This window comes from Lepidochelys olivacea (assembly GCF_965140295.1).
Source record: "Lepidochelys olivacea isolate rLepOli2 genome assembly, chromosome: 4".
NCBI classification, from domain to species: Eukaryota; Metazoa; Chordata; order Testudines; family Cheloniidae; genus Lepidochelys; species Lepidochelys olivacea.
In genome coordinates, this window is record NC_140414.1 from 104801524 (window position 1) to 104825774 (window position 24251).

At 38.3% G+C, this 24251-nt stretch overlaps 1 protein-coding gene across 7 annotated transcripts in view; it reads right to left on the reverse strand.

The window, feature by feature from the left end:
- Positions 1-24251, reverse strand: part of KLHL5 (kelch like family member 5) — a 94262-nt gene that overhangs the window by 14528 nt on the left and 55483 nt on the right. For 6 of the 7 annotated variants that reach the window (XM_084626959.1, XM_084626961.1, XM_084626963.1 and 3 more), the window contains 5 exons: positions 19976-20112; positions 19255-19451; positions 11521-11733; positions 1435-1621; positions 187-411 (listed from right to left, as the gene is read on the reverse strand). In XM_084626959.1, the coding sequence (XP_084483085.1) occupies positions 187-411; positions 1435-1621; positions 11521-11733; positions 19255-19451; positions 19976-20112 (959 nt within the window). The remainder of the gene's footprint in view (positions 1-186; positions 412-1434; positions 1622-11520; positions 11734-19254; positions 19452-19975; positions 20113-24251) is intronic. The other variant, XM_084626960.1, reaches the window with a different exon arrangement.

Below are 24251 nucleotides of genomic sequence, written 5' to 3' on the forward strand. Positions count from 1 at the left end.
ATGAACGGTTTCAGAGTAACAGCCGTGTTAGTCTGTATTCGCAAAAAGAAAAGGAATACTTGTGGCACCTTAGAGACTAACCAATTTATTTGAGCATAAGCTTTCGTGAGCTCAAATAAATTGGTTAGTCTCTAAGGTGCCACAAGTACTCCTTTTTTTTTTGAAAAATTATGAAGTTATACATACCAAGGCCATGCCGATGTGTGGACATAGGTGGCATTACACTCCAAGTTTTTGTTTTGGGGTTGTAGCACTCCACAGTATTCAATGTTTTCAGTCCATCTCTACCACCAACAACATACAACTTATCATCTAATACTGCAACACCAAACTGTAACCTTCTCCCATTCATATTTGCTACAGGAGTCCACATGTTGGTACGGAGTTCATATTTTTCAATGCTCGTAGCTCCTTAATAGTAATATACACAAGTTATAGTCAAAGAGAACAGTTATTTGTAGTAAGTGTTCTATTTAAATTACTAGCAGAAGGGTCGATCCTCCAAGGTGCTGAGCCTTCTGGATTTGATCCTGAAATTCACTTAAGCATATGCTTAACGTTAAACATGCCAGTAGTATTCTTGAATTAATCTGGGATTAACTGCATGCATAAAAATTAAATGCTTTGAAGGGCAAGAGCCAGAATGCTCAACATCCTTGCTGGATTAAGCCTAGAAGGACCATTAAAATTTCAGGAAGTGACATAAAGTGAACCTGACGGAACTATGTTTCAGTATTAAGATTAACCTCATAGCATAACAAAATCTGAAGTTCTGTGAAAAAATGTCAGGTTCACATACATATATGCATTCACAGTCTATAGATATACAACTAACCTCATCTGTATTAATATAACATTAAAATTAATACACAAACTAAGAATGAATGAAAATGTGTTCTAATTCCCGTGGTATTCATAACTCACTAAAATGTTTCTAGTTATCACCACACAGTATGAAAGCTCATAAAAATACCATTCTGAGACACCTTCATAGAATGCTTTAATAGTCAATAAGGGTATGAGTTAAATATTCTGTAGCAGCTTTCACTTATTTTTGTTTGTATTCAAATCTGTATTAATATTAACATTTTTATGTATCATTTCCTTACGTTTTTAACATTCACGTGAACAGAGGTGCTTTTCATTCATTTGACTGAACATTTAAATGAACAGAACTGAGGCGATCCCATTATAGGTTAACAACAACCATAACTCAGCTTCCTGCACACATGTACTATTTTTATTGCTATATATGTCTATTACTGAAGTAAAAAACATCAGTAAATATTTGTGAATTTTGTACTTTATGATGTATAGCCTTTGAATGTTTTAATTTGTATCCTACATACATATCTAATAAATATATCTTTACAAAAATCTACTCAACTGATTTTCAATACACATTGTCATCAATTAATATTTGTAAACCAATACCTTTTGTTGCATCCATTCCTCCAACTGCAAACAACACTCCTACAGTAGACTTTCTAGGCTTTGTGCGAGGACTTTGTAACATGGGTCGTCTCTCTGGCAACAGATGGTATTTCATTGCTTCCATAATGAGTTTTTGACATTCAATGTCATCCTTAAAGAGGGCATTATTTTCCATGTCTGCCAGAAACTGGCAAAAATAAAATTAAACATGTTAAAGTGCTAAGCAAACGGCAATAAGTTTAAAAGAATAAAGATCATAATGGAACATTTTGTCTGAAAAATATTGCTGTCTGGTTTACAACACACACTCATCAGAATGATCACACAAATAGTATAAGTGTAAAATTAGATGAATCAATCTACAGAACACTCATATTTTGAAATATACTTAGAAAGATAGAAAAAGGGAAGGAATGAGGTTCAACTTATTCTATTTGCCACTCGATTTAACCCTGGCCATATGTATCAAGAATCACAATAATTACAGCAAAATATCTAATCTGGGGGTGTCAAAGTCATTGCAGCAAAAGTTGGACACTTCAAAGTAGATTCTATTCCCGACTCTGCAAACGACCTATTCTGTGATCTTGGAAAATTCACTTTTCCTCTCTGTACCTCAATACAGTACTTTAGAGGCTGAAATGGCAAAGTGGGAAGGAGGCAGAGGTCTATACAACATGTATACTAGGGCTGTTGATTAATCACAGTTAACTCGTGATTATTATCTTTATATATTATTAAAGTGCTTATTAAACCAGGTTCACCGGGGGACGGTGACCTAAGCCCAGAGGTAAGTGGGGAACTGGGATACTGGAAGAAACGACAAGGAGGAGGGTACAAGACGGGAAGCCTCCTGATTCAGACTGAGAAAGTAGGGCAATGAGCTAGTTATCTTAGGTACATATACATGAACGCAAGAAGCCTGGGAAACAAGCAGGAAGAATTGGAAGTCCTGGCACAATCAAGGAACTATGATGTGATTTGAACAACAGAAACTTGGTAGGGCAGTTCACATGACTGGAGCACTGTCATGGATGGGTATAAACTGTTCAGGAAGGAAGGAAGGAAAGGTGGAGGAGTTGCATTGTATGTAAGAGAGCGGTATGATTGCTCAGAGCTCCAGTATGAAACTGGAGAAAAGCCTGTTGAGAGTCTTTGGGTTAAGTTTAGAGGCGAGAGCAACAAGGGTGACGTTGTGGTGGGCGTGTGCTGTAGACCACCAGATCAGAAGGATGAGGTAGATGAGGCTTTCTTCAGACAACTAACTGAAGTTTCCAGATCACAGGCCCTGGTTCTAATGGGGGACTTCAATCACCCTGACATCTGTTGGGAGAGCAATACAGCAATGCACAGACAACCCAGGAAGTTTTTGGAGAGTGTTGGGAACTACTTCCTGGTACAAGTGCTGGAGGAACCAACTAGGAGCTAACCAATTTATTTGAGCATGAGCTTTCGTGAGCTACAGCTCACTTCATCGGATGCATACCGTGGAATGCATGCATCCGATGATGTGAGCTGTAGCTCACGAAAGCTCATGCTCAAATAAATTGGTTAGTCTCTACGGTGCCACAAGTACTCCTTTTCTTTTTGCGAATACAGACTAACACAGCTGTTACTCTGAAACTAGGAGCTGTGATCCTCTTGACCTGCTGCTTACAAACGGGGAAGAATTGGTAGGGGAAGTAGAAGTGGATGGCAACCTAGGCAGCAGTGACCATGATTTAGTTGAGTTCAGGATCTTGACAAAAGGAAGAAAGGAGATTGGCAAAATATGGACCCTGGACTTTAGAAAAGAAGACTTTGACTTCCTTAGGGAACTAATAGGCAGGATCCCCTGGGAGGCTAATATGTGGGGACAAGGAGTCCAGGAGAGCTGGCTGTATTTTAAAGAAGCCTTATTGAGGGCGCAGGAACAAACCATCCCGATGTGCAGAAAGAATAGCAAATATGGCTGGCGACCAGCTTGGCTTAACAGTGAAATTTTCAGTGAGCTTAAACTCAAAAAGGAAGCTTACAAGAAGTGGAAATTTGGACAGATAACTAGGGAGGAGTATAAAAATATTGCTATAGCATGCAGGGGTGTAATCAGGAAGGCTAAGTCACAACTGGAGTTGCAGCTAGCAAGGGATGTGAAGGGTTTCTACAGGTATGTTAGCAACAAGAAGGTGGTCAGGGAAAGTGTGGGACCCTTACTGAATGGGGAAGGCAACATAGTGACAGATGATATGGAAAAACCTGAAGTACTCAATGCTTTTTTTGCCTCAGTCTTCACAGCCAAAGTCAGCTCCCAGACTGCTGCACTGGGCAACACAATATGGGGACGAGGTGAGCAGGCCTCAGTGGTGAAAGAACAGGTTAAGGACTATTTAGAAAAGCTGGACATGCGCAAGTCTATGGGTCCAGATCTAATACATCCAAGGGTGCTGAGGGAGTTAGCTTATGTGATTGCAGAGCCATTGGCCATTATCTTTGAAAATTCGTGGCAATCCAGGGAGGTCCCAGACTATTGGAAAAAGGCAAATATAGCACCCATATTTAAAAAAAGGGAAGAAAGAGAACCCAGGGAACTATAGTCCCCAGCAAAATCATGGAGCAGGTCCTCAAGGAATCCATTTTGAAGCACTTGGAGAAGTGTAAGGTGATCAGGAACAGTCAGCATGGATTCACCAAGGGCAAGTCATGCCTGACCAACCTGATTGCCTTCTATGATGAGATAACTGGCTCTGTGGATATGGGGAAAAGAGGTGGATGTGATATATCTTGACTTTAGCAAAGCTTTTGATACCGTCTCCCTCAGTATTCTTGCCAGCAAGTTAAAGTAGTATGGATTGGATGAATGGACTATACAGTGGATAGAAAGCTGGCTAGACTGTCGGGCTCAATGGGTAGTGATCAATGGCTTGATGTCTAGTTGGCAGCTAGTCCACTCAAATGGAGTGCCCCAGGCGTTGGTCCAGGGGCTGGTTTTGTTCAACATCTTTATTAATGATCTGGATGATGGGATGAACTGCAGGGTAGGGATAGGGTCCAGAGTGACCTAGACAAATTCGAGGATTGGGCCAAAAGAAATCTGATGAGGTTCAACAAGGACATGTGCAGAGTCCTGCATTTAGGAAGGAAGAATCCCATGCACCGCTACAGGCTGGGGACTGACTGGCTAAGCAGCAGTTCTGCAGAGAAGGACCTGGGGAATACAGTGGATGAGAAGCTGGATATGAGTCAGCAGTGTGCCCTTGTTGCCAAGAAGGCCAATGGCATATTGGGCTGTATTAGGAGGAGCATTGCCAGCAGATCAAGGGAAGTGATTATTCCCCTCTATTCAGCACTGGTGAGGCCACACCTGGAGTATTGCGTCCAGTTTTGGTCCCTCCACTACAGAAAGGAGGTGGACAAATTGGAGAGAGTCCAGCGGAGGGCAACAAAAATTATTAGGGGGCTGGGGTACATGACTTACAAGGAGAGGCTGAAGGAACTGGGGTTATTTAGTCTGCAGAAGAGAAGAATGAGGGGGAATTTGATAGCAGCTTTTAACTACCTGAAGGGGAGTTTCAAAGAGGATGGAGCTAGGCTGTTCTCAGTGGTGGCAGATGATAGAACAAGAAGCAATGGTCTCAAGTTGCAGTGGGGGAGGTCTAGGTTGGATATTAGGAAACACTATTTCACTAGCAGGTGGTGAAGCACTGGAATGGGTTACCTACGGAGGTGGTGGAATCTCCATCCTTAGAGGTTTTTAAGGCCTGGCTTGACAAAGCCCTGGCTGGAATGATTTAGTTGGTGTTGGTCCTGCTTTGAGCAGGGGATTGGACGAGATGACCTACTGAGGTCTCTTCCAACCCTAATATTCTATGATTCTAAGGCTTGGACCTATGAAAATAATTCCATGATAACTAAAAATATAAGCTGTCTAAGGCTGTTTTTGACTAAAAAAACCCAAACTCTGTTCTGTGACCAAGTCCACTGTATTGCAATTCATTGTAAATTAAATATTCCCCACTGAAACCTTTGTCTTGACTCACATATTTTACAAATGCTAACAATTTAATAGAATGCATTATAATAATTCTAATTTAATTATAATGCATTCTGATTTTAGGTTTTAACCGACCAACACTGATAAAACCACAAAAATTAAAGAAAAAGAAATCTGTGTGTATCCAATAAAAACCTGCAAAACACAGGAAATAGTTACTTGTATCTAAGGGCTTGTCTAAATGGAGCAGTAATATGGATTATGGGAGCATGACTTCGAAAGCACACTTATGAGTTATTCATTAATTGGTCCATGCAGACCCTATTGGAGTGCACCAAAGGTTCTCTAGTGCGCTTTAAAGTAGTGCTGTTTGAAAGAGTACTATGTTAAAGTGCTCTAGAGAACATCACAAAGAGATTACTTATTACAGCATATATATTATATTATACAATATAATATACCTTACTCATTACAGTATATACTAAGAGAAAGCCCTGAAAAACCCTGATTTTTGACATCTACATAAAAACCAAAAATTGCTAAAAATAAACCCTGAAAAATGCAATTAATAAACCCCAAAAAACAAAAGCCCTAATTATAAATTACAGTTTTCTGAGGGGTTTGGTTATTTATGTAGATCCTTGCATCAAATTTCAGAGACATTTATAATTGAGCAGTTACAAATGGTGCTTTAACATAAGCACAGCTGAAAATCAGATGCAGTAAAAGGTATAATGTTTGCATACTTGGAACAAATTTTTTTGCAGTAATTTAAACAGAAAATTCTGAGGTACTAGGAGCTTCTGAAGAAAAGAAAGCTGAATCTCTCACAGTTAGGAATGTGATTAATCAACTTTTTCAGAATATGATCAAAGATCAGATAAGATCAGAACCTGGTAAATACATAATACAAATAAAAATAAACCACCATGTCACAAGCCTTTGCAACAGCAACAAGATTTTCCAGATGTCTAGGACGCTGCTTCTGTCAATAAACAGGGATGCCAGAATGTACAATGGTAGCTTCAAAGAAATCTTTATAAATAAAACTGATGAAACAGAGGTTCCACTACAAGTTTTACTGCCATTAGCTCTACAGCCCTAGAACATTCTTCATCTTCAATGCTTAGCCAGATAGTCGGCGATAGCCATTTGGTCCATTCCTGTGCAACCGCAAAGGCTTGATGGCTTGAGAGTCCACCATCAGAACAGACTTGATAACCCCATGTACTAGGGGGTCTCCACTCCTCAATTGGTAGAATTTTATCCCAGATGTTAAAAGCCACCCGGAGAACGGCATACACTGGAACGACCTGTGGTATCCTTGCAACATGTCTGAAAAGCATAAGGCACCTCCTGCAGACAATAGCCCCAGTAGCCTGTAGACCCAAACAACCACAAACATCTGCATTACAGATGAAGTCATGCCACTTTATACCCAGTATACGAAGTTGACATTTTGTGTGGGAAGTCTCCAGCTTTGTCCAGTCTGCGCAGCATAGTGTCCATGTTTCACAGTTGTACAACAGTATGGGAAGGATACAGCTAGAATAAATCCTGAACTTGGTTGTCATACTAAGATGTTGATATATGTCATACATATCCATTGTAAATGGCCCATGGCAGATGCTGTGATGCCAATCCGATGGAGAACCTCCGTGTGAGAGCTGGAGAAGCTAGCAAGTATAAAACCCAGAAACTGATTCAACAGTTTCGTTGTTCAAAGAGATTGGACTCGCAGGTAGACCTGGTCCTAGATTTTGCAGTTTGGTCTCCATGCTTCATAGTCAAAGACAAATCTTAGCTGACTCCTCCTCCATATGCTCGAGAGCCTCACGAACCTGTGGAGGCTCCGTACTAAAAGATCATCATCATCAGTGTAGTCAAAGTCTGTGAGCGAGAGATCTCCGATCTTAATGCCTATGGATCTGATGGAATGCTACATTATGAAATCCACTGACCAACAAAAGAGTGCAGGGGCCAGAACTCAGCCCTGCCTAACACCAGATACTGATTTTGTCTGGGGAGCTGACATCCAGTTCCCCAGACAAACACGGGCAATGGGTCCATTATGCAGCTCTCTAATCAAGTCCAGCAGAGTAGTAGAGACACCTACGCCCTTTAAGGCCTTCCATAACGAGACACAGTCTACTGAATCAAATGCAGCCTTAACATCAACACACGCTATGTGCAGGGGCTTCCTGAACTCACAATGTATCTCTGACAACAAGCGAAGGGCTAAAATGGCATCTAATGTGGGCCTGTTCCTCAAAGCCTGACTGTTGGGGACGACGCTTCCGATGTGGCAAAGGAGCAGGCATTCCAGCCAAACATGCACTAACACCTTCCCTGGAACGGAAAGCAAGTTGATCAGCCTGTAGCTCTTACATTCACTGCACGGTCCCTTGCCCTTATAGAGTGAAATCACAATACCATCCTTCCAGGAGGTTGGCAGGGTTCCAGTTCTCCACACCAGACAGAAGATGGCCAGAAGTGATTCTGCTACAGGATCAATAGCACATTTTAGCAGCTCTGAGGAGATGCCATCAGCACCAGCTGCATGTCCATTTTTCAGTTTAGAGATGGCACACTTCACTTCATTCAATGTTGGTGCATCAGTACAAATGTCTGGATCCAAAACCACAGTGACTGCCAGATCATCCAGCTCTGAACAAGTGGCAGCTGGAAGATGGTTCAGGACACTGTGATAATGTTCCACCCAGCGTGAGAGAATGTCATCATTCGATTTACATGGATGGCCGTGGCTGTCATTCAGGATACCATTTGTAGTGACTACCTCTTGACCGCTGAGGTTGCAAATGGCATGGAATGCTGGCTTCAAGTTGCTCCTGACTAAGCCAAATTCGACATCATCCACCACTTAGTTATAATATGCCTTGCAATCATGGAGTGTCAGGGTATAAAATTTTTGCTTCAGCTGATTATGAGTGTGTTTATCACCACACTGGCACGCTGTAGCCTTCAATTTAATTATCTGGAAGGCCTCCTTCGATAGCCATGGTCGGCCTGCTGGATGTCTATAGCCAATAGTCTGCTCAGTAGAAGTGAACAGGGACCAGGCAACCTCCATGTCGTCTGGCAGATTAGCTAGAGCCGAGAATCTGTTGCTGACATCAATACAAAACTTGTTGGCTAAACCTGGCACAATGAGTGCGTCGATGTCAAACTTCATCATCATCACAGAGGGCTTACCTGCTCGCTGGAGCATCAACATCATACAGATGACCATTAGATGATGATCTGTGTTCACCGTGCATTCCACACCACAATAAACTCTACAGGAGGTGAAGATACGTCTATCACATCTAATAACGTGGTCCAACTCCTTTTGAGTGACGCCACCATGAGAGATCCATGACATCTGGTGTATGTGTTGCCACTTGAACCATTACCCAAGAATGGAAAGATTCTGGGAGGCTCAGAATGTAGGCAAGCGGCAAGAGTTATCATTGGGTGTGCCTGAACCACAAAGACCAATGAACTGTTCAAACCCAGTTCGCAGGCAGCCAGTCACTGCATTTAGGTGACTCAAGATCACAAGATCATCATGTGGAAGGACTGTGCATACTAGATGTTCCAATTGATCGTAGAAATGATCTTTAACTGAGTCAACACATTCCTCTACTACTATGACAGTGAAGTAACAGTGTCGATGTTTAAGAGGTGCAGTTAGTAAACGATGAGAGACAGACATCCAGGTTGTCAGGGAGGACTTGGCTTCGTGTTGCAGTAGTACTGCTACACCATATAAATGGTTGGGGCTGCCAGAATACAGAAGGAAAGAATCTTCCAACCCATGATGTCTGTGATCTATCAGCCTTGTTTCTGTTAGTCCTGGCATTGATATACCAAGATGGTCCATTTCGCGTGAGACAGCGACCTGATGACCATGCCTGTGAAGAGTTGCAACATTCCAAGTTGCAATTTTGGTGGACTCTTGGAGATCCCAGATACAATTGGATGCATTGTCAATGTATTCCAGATGTGCCTGCCAACATCAGTGGATGCACGTCCCCAGGGGGACTTTGTCACAAACCCGTCATATTTGCACCAAGGGGAGATGGCACCGAGAAGGCATCTACAGCTGAAAGTAAGGCAGGGGCTTAACCCTGATGCTGAGTACTAGGTTATTCGTGGTCAAAAAAACAAGAGCCAACGATTATCCTGAGAAACATCTCATCCCACCGGGATGAGTCAGAGGTGCAGTAACGCAACCCTATTCCTAGTCTACCAGTACTGGCTTCACGCTGTGTGACCTGAGCCATTGAGACTTTCCCAGCGACTTCCTTTGCCTCGGGTACCTAGGTGCAGCTGCTGTCCTGCATCTTTGCTGCCTGTGTTAGCCATCATTTTCAGGGTTCACGTTGGATCTGTCCACCTTGCATAATGCCCAAGGCGATATTTCGGACAAGCCTTCATCATTGATGGCATAGCTCCATCGAGCAATCCCCTACTTCAGATGCCCTATAATTTTTTTAAGTTTGTGAGTTTAAGTCCTCACATCTCTACTTATAACATTATGGCTTTTAGTGAGCCCTCCAATTTTCTGTCTCCTTTCTTCCAAACAGCTTTGAACCTTCTACCATAAAATTGGAAACAGTTTCATTATATTTTACTGTGTTTGCTATGTCACATTGCCCATTGCTGTGTGATCATGTAACAAAACACCATACTATAACACACCCTCATGGGTCAGGGTTAAGGCTGTTGTTGCAACTTAACTCAATTTCCTGATTTGTGTGTGATTAACATTCATTTTAAAAATACATCAATTTTATTTTTTGAAGAATCTGAAAAAATGGAATAAATGAAAAAGGTGATAGAAATGTAGAATCATAAATGCCAGCATACATCTGCAAAAGATGGAAGAAAAGTGAGAGACACAATAGTGGTTGCAATCAAGTATTGTTTTGGTGTTTTTCCCTTAACATTTACTATCCAATTAGTAATTTCTCTTGATTTTATATTTATTTACTAATTTCTGTAGGTTCTATTTCCAAGGACTCTAGATGTTTCAATTACAGTGGATTAAAAGACAAGAACAATATAAAAACAGTTAAACATATGCTGAACAAATAAGTAAGCCTTGAATTATTTCCTGAAGGTCAATGGACTCTGACCTTAATATGTTCCTAAAGAAAGTGAATTACAAGTTCAGGGACTCACAGCTGAGCAAGTTCTGCCACTGGTTATGGAGTACTCAAATGTAAGTATCAACAGCAAATACCTTCTAGCCAATCCAGCTAATGATCATAAAGAGGACACAGGGTGAATACAACGGGGTCAAAGATCGAGTGCTTTAAAGATAATCATTAAGAGATTGAAGAAGGTCATAGTTCCTAGCTGTAGATTAGTGAATTTTACTTGTACTGTATATGTCAAAGGCTCATAAAAGCCTTAGTTTTCCCATCTATAAAATGGAGATAATTCTTACTCTACTTTACAGGGATGTTGCAAGTGTTCAGTCTGTAAAGCCCTTTGACATTATATAAAGTGCTAAATATTATTAATGAAATCAATAAGAGCAGTTATTTTAATGAGCCTAGTGCAGGTGGCACTCTCATCCATTCAAATACAAAACTGACCATAGATCTTCCCCAACTGCATGTAAAAAGGGTGCAGAAGGTAATGCTGTTTAGCAAAAAAGCACGTAAAAGGCTGGCTGTCTAGTTCATTAGGCATTTGAAACTAAAGTAAAAATATATTTAATGATACTGACTGATCATTATTTAATGATACTCCCTTGTAAAGTGCTTTAAGATCTACTGACAAAAAGCCCCACAAGTTACCACATAAGAAACCTAGGTATTATTATTTAAAGCCTTTTGCCTTTAACAATTCCCTCACTATGGAATCCTGACTGATATCCGATTCACATTGTGGCACACTGCAATTCAACTGCAGAAAAGACACTGACCGTATCATGCACAGATATTCTGTACATTCCTCATTTATTTACCTCTATTTTTAAGAAACCAAAATCACTACTAGTTGGAGGAACTTCCACATAGACAGTATTAAGTATGTCCCCTAAAGAATACCGATATTATCCATGGGAAGAAAGAGCAAATGGTTTTATATTTGTAATAATTTACCTGTGGAGCAAGCAGAGGCAGCCTAATGTAAGCCAACAGCTTACTAAGTTCTTTCCTTCTCTGTTCCAAATCATGTCGAACCCAAGTAAGCAGTGCATTCAGTATAGTTTCTTCATTAGGAATATTCATATCGTCACTTGCCAAAAGCTTTGCAATTTCAGCAGCTGGCAATAATAAAAACTCCTGATTTCTAATTACCTCCATGAAATTCTCCTGAAAAAGAAAAAAGTATTTTCAATATGAACACTGAAGACCTTTGGATAGGTCACTATTGTTATCCACTACTGAAAGCTGTAGAAACACAATGTATTGAAATGCAGATTTTGCTGAGTAGAGAGTACAGCATATTCCAGTACTGGGCATGTTTGTAATGGTCTTCATTATAGTTAGATTGGTTTGTGACAAATAAAATTTCCAATGACTAAAGGAACAGGAAAACAGTTCTAACGAACTTTCAGTAGGTTATTTTAAATTGTTTTTATTGTTTTGTAAGTCAAACAGAGCTGAATAAGGTATATAGATAGTGGAATGAAGATGTAAAGGATTCACAGTACTGCACCAGGCTACAAATTTATTTTTTTAATCAACAATTACTTTTTTGATAGAAGGGAAGATGTGGAGAATTGAAACCTATCATTTCTAGTAGCCTGTCCTCATTTCAGGGTAGGAAGAAACAATATAAAATGTTTCCGACCATAAGTGCACATTATTTAAAAATACCAGGATTTTTAGAAGATTTTGTAGAAGCTTTATTAAACTCAAGTGCAAGTGGCAACCCCCACACCCAAAAAACTAGAAGAGCAATAAGAAGCTTATAACAAATATATTTTGCCAAACTTGAATGCTTTTTCTAATAGTACTGAAAAGGGCAAGATCACAGATACTCCATGCTCCTTTGCAGGGGAACAAAAAGAAGACATAAGGTGGAAAGAATCTCTGAGTCAAAATAAGTACATCGACACTTCAATGGAAGACCATGGCACAGCCGTGGCTTGCCCAGGTCAGCTAACTTGAACTTGTGGGGCTTTGGCTGTGGGGCTTTAAAATTGCAGTGAAGATGTTTGGGCTAGGGCTCAGGCTGGAGCTAGGGCAAGCTCAAATGTCTACACTGCAATTTTATAGTCGCACAGCCCAAGCCAGCTGACATGGGCTCAGACTTGGTGCAGCAGGTTTTTTATTGAAATGTAGATGTACTCAATATGGTCTGCTCCTGGAACAGCACATTTATATGTTTCCTTTTGCTCGGAGATTGTAGTAACTTCATGATCAAGTCCAAAATTAGCAGACATAATGTAGCTGAATATTAGAAAAACATTTGAATTAATCTCTACAATAATCTTACTCTCAAAATTAATTGAAATTGGTTTGGATATCGAAACACATGTAGACTGAAAACTGGCCGAAATACTTTTTGTTTTTTTAAGGGTAAAAATAAAAGCCAAAATATCCATAGGGGTGGGTGTGTTCTATAAGGGGACTGTGCAGGGATAAGTGTTAAGACCAGCCCTATTTAATATCTTCATTAATTATCTAAAAGAAGTAAGCTGCATGTTAGTGAAATTCAAAGAAAATACTAAATTGGAAAGACCTTCAACTTGGAAAAATGCAAGTTAATATCTCAGAGGAAAAATAATTCAATAACTCAAAAACACAGACTTAATAACAGACAAAAATCTGGGAGCCGTAGAGAGAAATACTGATGAAAATGGCATTGCAAATCAGATATGAATTTGCAATACAAAATGGCAATAACAATGTCCATTACAGTTTTGGATTGCATAAGCACTGGCCATATCATCACAGAGGAGGGAGATAACATTCTTTTTTTTTCAAATGGCTCTGGCAATACATTGAGTATTGCATTCAATTCTGTGCATCTCATTACCAGGAAGATATTGACAAATTAAGGGAGAGAAGAGGAAGAAAACCTACAAAGGTTGGAGGGATTGACTTATAAGGAAAGATTTAACAAGTCGAGTATGTATTAGTGTGACTAAAAGATATAAAAAAAGAGGACAAGGCACATGACAGTCTACAAACATCTAGTTACATTTTTAAACAAGCGTCTTCATGTTTTCTCCCTTGTTGCCTCTCACATTTGGGAGGTGCTCCCCATAAATGTCATAAAGCTGCCTCATTATCCATGTTCAAAACCCTCCACTCTGCCATGATGCCAAAAAAAACTTAATGCTGAGTAGAGACAACTTCCTATCACGTTGACCAATATTGTCTCATTGTTTCCTTGTACTCCCCTGTTTGTCTGTATCCATCTGTTGTCTCTTATCTTACACTAAGGGTATGTCTACACTACAGCGGCACAGCTACGGCACACCTTTCTGGTTGCTACTTATGCACTGAGTCTGCTTCTCCATCCCTCTCCAAGCCTCTGTTTCTGAGTTTTTCTACTCATAAATAGTATTGATCTCTGCTGCTACTCATGAATTATCAAATAGCAGAAAGCTGAACTTGAACCAATTCTTGTAATGTTTTTGCACTTTCCATGTGCTTCTGAAGACCAACAATAAAAACTGACATGACTGTTCTCTTTTCACTCTGCTTTAAAGCTTGAAAAAGCTCTGAGCAGTAGCTGCAGCAGAAATTCTAGAGCTGTCTTCTTGCACACTTGGACAACACTGGTTTATAATCACTTCATGTTCAGAAGGTTTTCCTTGTAACTTCAAAGGGTAGCAACTTAAAACAAAAATTAACAAAATTAAAGCTTGGATGCTGCAGAAGTTGATGGCACCTGCCTGGGAAAGTTTCCAATTCACCATAGGCAAGTGAATTTTTCAAGCCCTGAAAGAAGTACAAGCCATTTTCCTCTTGTCTGAAAACAGCATTTCCCTTTGGTTTGCATTTTTTGAAAGGGAAAAAAAGCTAAATATTTCACTGAATAACTGTCAACTGCACACAATCAGCTGTTCTCAAATGAGCTAGAAGAGAATAAAAATTGATTTTTTTCCTTGATGGACTGAGGATAATTAGAGGCCACATAGGTCACTGGACAGGTCACAAGACTGAAAGTCTGGAGTTCTGGATTCTCTTCCCAGCTTTGCCATTCAGTAGCTACAAGACCCTTGCCTTAACTTTTCTATCACCACTTTACAGATGGAAAATTGTGGTACAATTACACTGACCCTCTTTTATAAAGCACTTCAGGATCTACAGATGAAGATACTATATAAGTACTAAGTATTGTTACTACAAAGCATTCACCACACAATGAAAGATTTTCTTAAGTTAAAAAATAATGTTGATCTTCAAATAATTAATGTGGCACCTTAGAGACTAACCAATTTATTTGAGCATAAGCTTTCGTGAGCTACAGCTCACTTCATCGGATGCATACTGTGGAAAGTACAGAAGACGTTTTTATACACACAAACCATGAAAAAATGGGTGATTATCACTACAAAAGGTTTTCTCTCCCCCCACCCCACTCTCCTGCTGGTAATAGCTTATGTAAAGTGATCACTCTCCTTACAATGTGTATGATAATCAAGGTGGGCCATTTCCAGCACAAATCCAGGTTTTCTCCACCCCCACCCCCAAACACACACAAACCCACTCTCCTCCTGGCCACTATGGATGTAGAAGTCCTCTACACCAACATTCCACAGAAAGATGGACTACAAGCCGTCAAGAACACTATCCCCAATAATGTCACGGCTAACCTGGTAGCTGAACTTTGTGACTTTGTCCTTACCCATAACTATTATGGCCCACCTTGATTATCATACACATTGTAAGGAGAGTGATCACTTTACATAAGCTATTACCAGTAGGAGAGTGGGGTGGGGGGAGAGAAAACCTTTTGTAGTGATAATCACCCATTTTTTCATGGTTTGTGTGTATAAAAACCTTCTGTATTTTCCACAGTATGCATCCGATGAAGTGAGCTGTAGCTCACGAAAGCTTATGCTCAAATAAATTGGTTAGTCTCTAAGGTGCCACAAGTACTCCTTTTCTTTTTGCAAATACAGACTAACACAGCTGTTACTCTGAAACAAATAATTAATAACATTCATCAACTCTTACCAATTTGCATCAATTATATTTTAGTTCCCTCCCTGTCCTCAAAATAGAGGAATTATACTCTGCTCATCTTGGGACAAGATGACATAGCATCTTGATGTTACTTGAGATATCAAGTTAATGGAGATTATGTTATTCTGATCTCCTGGATAAACTAAAGAAAACACAGTAGTCACCCTTGATGGAAATGTAGGATGGCCCCAGACCTGATATAACAGGAAGATGTTGGAAGTAAAACACTATGTTAGATGCTGCTTTGGAAAAGATCAAATGTGCAAAAACTCTGTACTTTATGCCCTGATACAGAGATACTTAAATTAATCTTTTGGCTAGTCTAGCAACATTTGTAAATTTGTGGCCCATTACTTTTTATAAATTATACTTACATAATAAGATAACTGTATGTGTAAAAGGTTAATTAGGTGCATTTGCACACATGATCCTGGTAATTGCATTTTACATGCCTACATTATCAGAATCAGGCACACAATGCCTGTTTATATGCTATTATGTCCACCACTAGTCACTTTAGACTGTTACTATGTCCTGAGGATTTTTCAGGCACGGTCAAATTTTGAAGTCCAAAAAAACTGATCTAGTTTGACAATAACCCTGAAGAGTTTTCTAATTCTTTGTCACAATGAGTAAATAGTCTATCAATTGAGTGACAACATAGTTAATAATAAAGTAATGAAACACTCATGTTCTTTTAGCAAAACAGCAACATACATACTTTCAATCTGAAGTGGTCCAGCATTCAAATAAATCCTACTTACATTTATACTTCAAATACACTGCTGCACTGACTGAAACCATGCCAATGCTTTCAAGTGACACTAATGAACGTTGTTCAGATAGAGAAAGTCTATTAGCGGAGCTAGGCCCACTGAGATTATTCACTGATGGATCTTTTATTTTGAGAAAAAGCCCATTTCATGTGAACTGCTGGTCTCTAAGTACAGCAATGGTTTAAATTAGGTGCTTATCAAAATACTCATTGTTGCACACAAAGCTTTTCAATATGACAGCATTAAAACTGAGTATCTGTTTTAACTGCAGTGAAATTGTTTGCATGGTGAACTGCTCTTTCCATCAGACTAGAAAAGAAAAGCAGCGGCAAAAGAAAGAAAATGAATATACTGAAATTAAAATATAAATATTTTATACTGTTCATTTTCCTCAAATTTCAAGTGCCTTTAAGAAAGCCAAAACAATGTGGCAAAACCAACAGAAATTTCTCCAGTCAGAGTCATTTCAGTGTAACCCATGATCATTTGTGGCATATGAATAATTATGGATTTTAACAAACAGAATTTACAGAACTATCGGTATGTTTAACCCTTATGCTTTAATATTTTTAATGGAATGAGCATCAAGTGACTAGTATTTATTAGTGTTGAACATTTTTATTCTTTCAAATTGCTTTTAAACAAATTAAAATTACTTTGGGATTTATTTTAATTGAAGATTCAATTGAACTATACATTTCTATTCAGTTTCCATAGCAACATTAGTTTCAAACCAAAGGAACTGCTTCAGTATTACTCATTATTACTAAAATTCAATTTCATGTCTCCATTGGAACTAAACAACATTAAAAAGGCCTTGGGAAGAATCCATCTAGCACAACTAATTAGTTTTGAAAATGGCTTTTTAAAATCCAGCTAATTTAAATTTGATTCATGCCAAAGCTTTAGAATCAGTAATTGTGCCACTGAAGTAAACCATGGCCTAAAGGTACATAACTATTTTCCTGTGAATTGAACAACTTCTTACTATAGGAAAGATGTGGAGTCAGTAATAAACTAACCTTTGAGAAGTGAGACAACAATCAACAGTTGCTGTCAAAATAGTAAGACCAGATGGAGATACACCTTCTGAAGGTTAATATTTTAAAATGCATCAAATAATATTTTGTTAACCTTCTTATTCTAGCATTACACTTGTAAATGTTAGAAGAACATGACTAGACAGTACCACAACTAGGACAATTATTTATTTAGGAAAAAACTGTTTGGGCAAGGAGGAAATAAGGAGTCTATTTCTGTGTGATTTTTTTCCAAACATTATGTACAATGATTTCTCAGTCTCTCACAATTAAGCATACTATTTCTCATCATCATACATATCCGTTTTACTCTGTTCTTCCTGTCTCATCTGATTGTTTTATTGATGCTCTGTCTTCAATCCATACTTGATCAATAATGAAACCTCTTCCTATTATATACTGACAGACTTCAGAGTAGCAGTCGTGTTAGTCTGTGTCTGCAAAAAGAAAAGGAGTACTTGTGGCACCTTAGAGACTAACAAATTTATCCGAGCATAAGCTTTCGTGAGCTACAGCTCACTTCATCGCATGCATGCATGCTTATGCTCAAATAAATTTGTTAGTCTCTAAGGTGTCACAAGTACTCCTTTTCTTTTTATTATATACTGTAATTTGCACACTATTCATTCACATGTTTTAATAAACATTAGTATGTATGCATTACTAAATGCATCAATGATCCACCCATCTGAGAGGGAACTGAATCACACATGACAAGAATGCCGGGATATTTGATTCTAATTTCTCATAGTAAACTTGGAGTGACAAGGTGGGTGAGGTAATAGCTTTTATTGGACCAACATTTCTGTTGGTGAAAGAGACAAGCTTCTGAGCTACACAGAGCCCAGTTTCTGTGTGTACCTCAAAAGTTTGTCTCTACTATCCTGCGACCAACATGGCTATAACAACACTGCAAACAATAGTAAACTTTAAGTCAGAGGAAAAATAATAAAAAGTAAAACAACCAAACAATGGGTTCCATTCAGCAAAAATTCAGAAGGTAAAAGGAAAATCAGTGGATTTCTGATTCAATTACCACAATTCCAATTAAGAAACACAAATTACACCTTTCAGATGACTTGGGGATACCACACAGGGGATCAAAAACTTTAATACTAAGTTCACTGATGTGGTATCCAGATGCCTGAGTTCAGTTCCCAAGAGCCTAGACCAGCAGAGGCCATGTCATGGGAGGAGGAGAGAAGCACCTCACATAACTCTAGGAACTCCCATGAGCAAACAGCAGCAGTTCTAACTGCTGGCAGACAGATATGCCTCTGAGGCTCTTAACTCTACTATCGGAGGAGGGTACCATAAAAGGATACCGTTGAGAGAGAAGAAGAAAAATTAACAAAAGATGTTGGTGAGGGAATGAAATTTAAGAATGTCAGAGAATCAGACGTGCTCCAAATAAATCCCCAAACCCTCACTTAATTGCTAGCTATACTTTTGCATTTGGCTACTCATGATTCTACCTAAGAACATATGTTCCTTGTTCCTATGTCGCTATACAAAAGGTGGCTGAGTACATTTCCCAGACCAGAACAAAGGCTCTGTGTAAGCTCGAAAGCTTGTCTCGCTCACCAACAGAAGTTGGGCCAATAAAAGATATTATCTTACCCATGCTGTTTCTCTAAATAGTCACAGGCATTTTTGAAGATTTTACCCATTACCTTTTTTCTGACTAAATGGAACACTACCAAGATAGAAAGCAGTACTTAATGTCACAGTATATAAATAGCTCTGATAATAACAATGGCTCTTAGGGGGTGAGGTGGGATAGCAACATTTACCTCATGAAGACAGATGCTCTATATTTTCCTTGCTACAGAAAAATCAATGAATAGATGATGCTACAAATAAGGACATACCATGGTGAAATTGTGAGCCACTTTGTGCAAGTCAGTGCAACCCTGTGCATCAGCAAAAGAGCGGATTCCAAGGCAGTTGGATGGGTGAAGCTGTTTCATTAAGAACTTACAGCACGCTTCCACAACCTGAGAGAGCTGGAGAAGGCAAGCTGTAGATAACAGGCACTCAATATTATCTTCTTTTAATTCAAGGCGACCTAGCAATATTAAAAGAAGGGTGCTCATTATTTATGAAAGAATATTGACTGTAATTCCAACAAGAGATTTTGACAGACTAAGTGAGAGAGAGAGAGAGAGAAAATGTGGCTGAAATGGTAATTCTGGTTCCTCTGCTTTTATTTTTCATCAAACCCGAAAAAAATCATAAACATAGAATTATTTTCAAAACATCGGATTAAGACAATAACATTCCTACAAAACAATCCAAAAATTCAAAATTAGTAACTTGCATAATATAGTTCAAAAGAATTATGAAAAATATTCTCCTTTCACCGATCAGAATTCATCTGAAATATTTTGACATTTGCCAACTAACTAGAGAGACTACATCCCACTGAGTTGCCGTAGGTAATCGCAGTAATAGTAGTTTTAATAAATAAGCAGTTGAATTGTACGGTGCACCATTTCTATCAAATATCTGAAATCTAATAATGGAATATGATGTTCACTTAGAGACAAAACATCAGAGAAACATTACTACCCTTTTCTTCATTCTTATTACCTGTATATGCATATTGAACCAAAGCCCACAGTGCATTTGGCTCTACACCTTCCATCTTGATTTCTTCCTGTCTTGCTTCTCTTACATCATTAGTAAACATGGCTGCAAAATAGTCCGAAACAGAGGAGAGAACTAATCTGAGAACATATTGGAGAAAGGGGAGAAAGAGGAGAAAAAAAGACCTTAGTGAAGCTGACGTTTGTTAATAAATGCTTCATTATTTTGCCCTTTGAAGGTGCATTGTACTGAGGAAAGCATTTTAAACTTGACAAACTACTTCATGCCCCAGTTCCTTCCCATGAATAATGAAGTACTGTTACTGAAAGTACATTTTCTGCTTATGTAAATGATTTACCCTTTTAGTGCTCAGTGACTTTTTGTAATTGCCATATAAAAATAACATATAAAGAAGCAAATATATAGCATTCGATACTGTATGAAAAATACCTGGAAAAAACAATCAATTACTAATTTTAAATGGTAAAAGAATTATTTCTTAATAATTTTAAAAATACTTTAAAATATTTTATTTATGTTCCTCATAGGCTAATTGATACAATCATCAATGACAGAACCTACCTAACCAATAGAACTGGAGATCATACAAATCATAAAATTCCACATGTGAGTATAGTAAGTCAGTCACAGGAATACGGCAATAGTAGAGTTATCTCTTTTGTGTAAAAGGAACAGGAGTACTTGTGGCACCTTAGAGATTAACAAATTTATGTGATCATAAACTTTCGTGAGCTACAGCTCACTTCATCGGATGCATTACTTTTGTCAACTGTTTGGGATGAGTGGATGTCTAGGTTAATGTTCAATGAACAGTTATTTGCATCAGAGACAGAGCAAAACACTGAATACATATTATAACAGTAATACATTTTCAAGAATTAAGGTAGCTGAAGATGTGATTAGAGTGGAAAAGCAAGGGGAATGCTTGGTAGTATTTCTTAACAGATATTTGGATTAACTGCATGCATTTTACAGATGAACTACATAAAATTATGCCTTAGTTTATTAATTGCAAAGTCATAAATTGATGACTGTGTTGCAGCCATTACTTTTCATTAAATTGTGTCTGCATATCTTCCATCTGTTATCCATTGCATCATCTTTGTCCAGGGCTGCATCAGGTAAATACTTTTTGCTAGCCTTTTGGAGGCAATGGAGATGGGTGAGAATGTGTAGAACTTGAATTAAACACAATTTGACCATGAGGAAAATGGCTTAAAAGCATTTTAAGCATTTCAAAGGACATAAGAGTATTCTGTAATCTCTGAAATAAAAAATTCCTTTTATGGCCCACTCTTGATAAACTAGGTTATTCAGTCCCAGAGGATAATTAGAATAAATTGTCAGGATGGCTATCCATGTGGCAGTTCTAGGTGTTTTAGCTTTTCATTTAAATAAAACCTCAGCTTCTAATACTGCCTCTCAGAATAGGGTTCTGTACAGCATGAGTGTGGTATGAGATAAATTCATCTGGTCATTGAGGGAGATTTGTCAGATTGATTTTTTGATATGCTCCTGTTCAGTCAGAAGCCTTAGATTGTCCTGGGACCATGTAGTCATATTTCATTTGGGGAAGTTTAGAAAGTGAAAGGTTCTTTGAATGAACTAGATTTGAATGAATTAAGAAAACAAATTTTAAAATAACTTGTAATTCATTATATTCTGCCATTAAAATTCAGAACCAGACATGTAAAGTAAATATCTCACTTTAAAAATATTTAACATTGACAATATTGTAATAATATTTAGGGCTGTAACGGGGGAAAAAGTGGTGGCTGCAACAGTGGTCTAGGCTAAGACCTAGTCTACACACAGATCACTGGTATAACTATTTCAGTAAGGGGTGTGATTTTTGCAATGCGGTTATCTCTCTATAAGTCCTAGGGTAGACACAATTATACTACTGAAAAGATGCCTTATAACTGTACAGTTTATTCCCCTTCTGTACAGGAATAAGCTATACTGGTATAAGCACATTTAAGCCACTCTAGGGGTAGTTATACCTCTTAAACTAAATATAGAATTAAATCGGTACAACTTTTGTGTAAACACGGCCTTAGGCTTGCTCTACACTCAAAATGACTGCACCACAACTAAGGTGGAGTAGAGTTTGTCTGGGCTTACCCTGGAAGGATAGCTCTGCTTTATTGTGGGGAGGGCGGGGGGAGAAGGTGGTCAGAAACTGCTGTAAAAAAGGTGCTCGGTGGTCAGCTTTGCAGCAATGACTCCCACTCCCCCCCCAAGGAATTCCAGTACGGAGGAACTTGGATATAAAATATCAGCTTTCCCCCTCCTTTCTAGAAGCTATCTGTGCTCTGGTTTTCAGACACATCACCATCATCACAGTTCAGATGATACCAGGAATTTTTGGACTTCTATTTAAGAACAATTTCAGAGTAACTGATAGGCTTTTGAAACTTCTTTTGGTAAGTACTGCATTGGAAGTAGCTTTTAATTTCTGTATCGATGATTAAGTAGTTTACTTGGATTTTGTTGTATTTTAAGAAGAACTGTTGGCTTATTCTTGTCTGTTCCTTCTGAGTGTGCACACGCGCAGAACTTTAAAAAAAGTGATCAGGGTGGATTTGATTTGATTAAAATCATGATTTAAATCAATAGTCAGGAAGACTTGATTTAATCATGGATTTCTACATAAAAGTGCATTCTTGTTGGTCACAACCTTAATACATATTCTTCACAACTCAGAGATAGATGTAGGTTTCATTTTTAGAAGGTACACGCTATACATTTAAGTGATTTATTTTGAAAACTTTTCAGATTAGTTTTATAGCTATATCAGAAAATGAATGATTGTTTGGTTATTTCATTTACCAAAAGTAATTGAAGCAGACATTTATGAAGTCACTGGGAGGTGAACTACCTCCAATTCAACAGGTTAATAATTAATATTTGGAGGCTTTTCTTGCCATGCTTTGTTAGGAGGAGAACATCACCAGACGGACATTTAAATTGTTTTATTTAACTAAAACAACAACGTTAAGTGTTCTGGATTTTTTTCTTCAACAGCAAACATATAATTTTTTAAAAGAACAAGCATATGAATTTTTGAATTTATTTAAACATTCAAGTTTTTTAAAATCAGGTTTGTTTTTTGTTAAAATTGTTTTTAACTAAAACAGTTAAATGAAATATTTAAAGAACAAACAAAATTAAATCGACTAGGTCAGCCAGATCAACATGAGAAACTGAAAATATTGGTTTCTGCAGCTAACTTGGTCATCTTCACCTTCATTTTCCTGTTTGTTCATAATCTGGAAAGGAAAAACAAGCTTTCCTGCTTTTTCAGGTCCCAAACGATTTCTCAATTTGGAATGAATTAGTCCAAAAGACGAAAATATTCTTTCTACCGGCAGAAGAAGAAGATAGACAATCCAACATCTCCTTTTGTTCCTTTGGTTAACTGTCCTAACTTTTAAAAAATTGTGCCTAATTTGTCATTTAAATTTGTCTGGCTTCAGCTTCTGGCCACTGGTTCTTGCTATGCCTTTCTCCACTAGATTAAAGAACCCTTCAGTAACCAGTATTTTAAGTCTCTCTGTAAGGCATTTTCCCCAGCCTCAAATAATTTTTGTGGTTCTTTCTGCATCCCTTCCAATTTTTCAACTTCTTTTTTAATACATGGACTCCAGAACTTGATGAATTATTTCAGTCTTGCCAAATCCAAATGGAGGTAAAAATCACTGTCCGGCTCTTACTCACAAGTTCCCCATTTATATGTCCCAGGATCACATTAGCCCTTTTTGCCACACCATCGCACTGGAAGCTAATGTTTAGTTGTTTGACCACTATGATCCCTAAAGCCTTTTCTGAGTCACTGCTTTCCAGGCTACAGTCCCCCGTTCTGCAGGTGTGGCCTGCAATTCTCGTTTCTATATGTATAACTTTGCATTTGAAATTTTGTTTGAATGAGCTCAGCTTATCAGACAACCCAGATTGCTCTGTATCACTGCCCTGTCCTCATTTGTATTTTAATCAGCATAATTTTATATTTATTTCCAGATCACTGATTAAATTGTTGAACAGCATCAGGCCAATCACCAATTCCTGCAGGACCCCACTAGAAATACCCATAATTGATGATTCCTCACTGACCACTACTTTTTGAGATTTGTCAGTTGGCCAGTTCTTTATTGATATTGAATACAGTAGTACTAATTTTTGAATCAGAATGTTATGCAGTACTAAGTCAAATGCCTTACAAAAGTCTAAGTATATTACATCTGTGCTGTTATGTTTA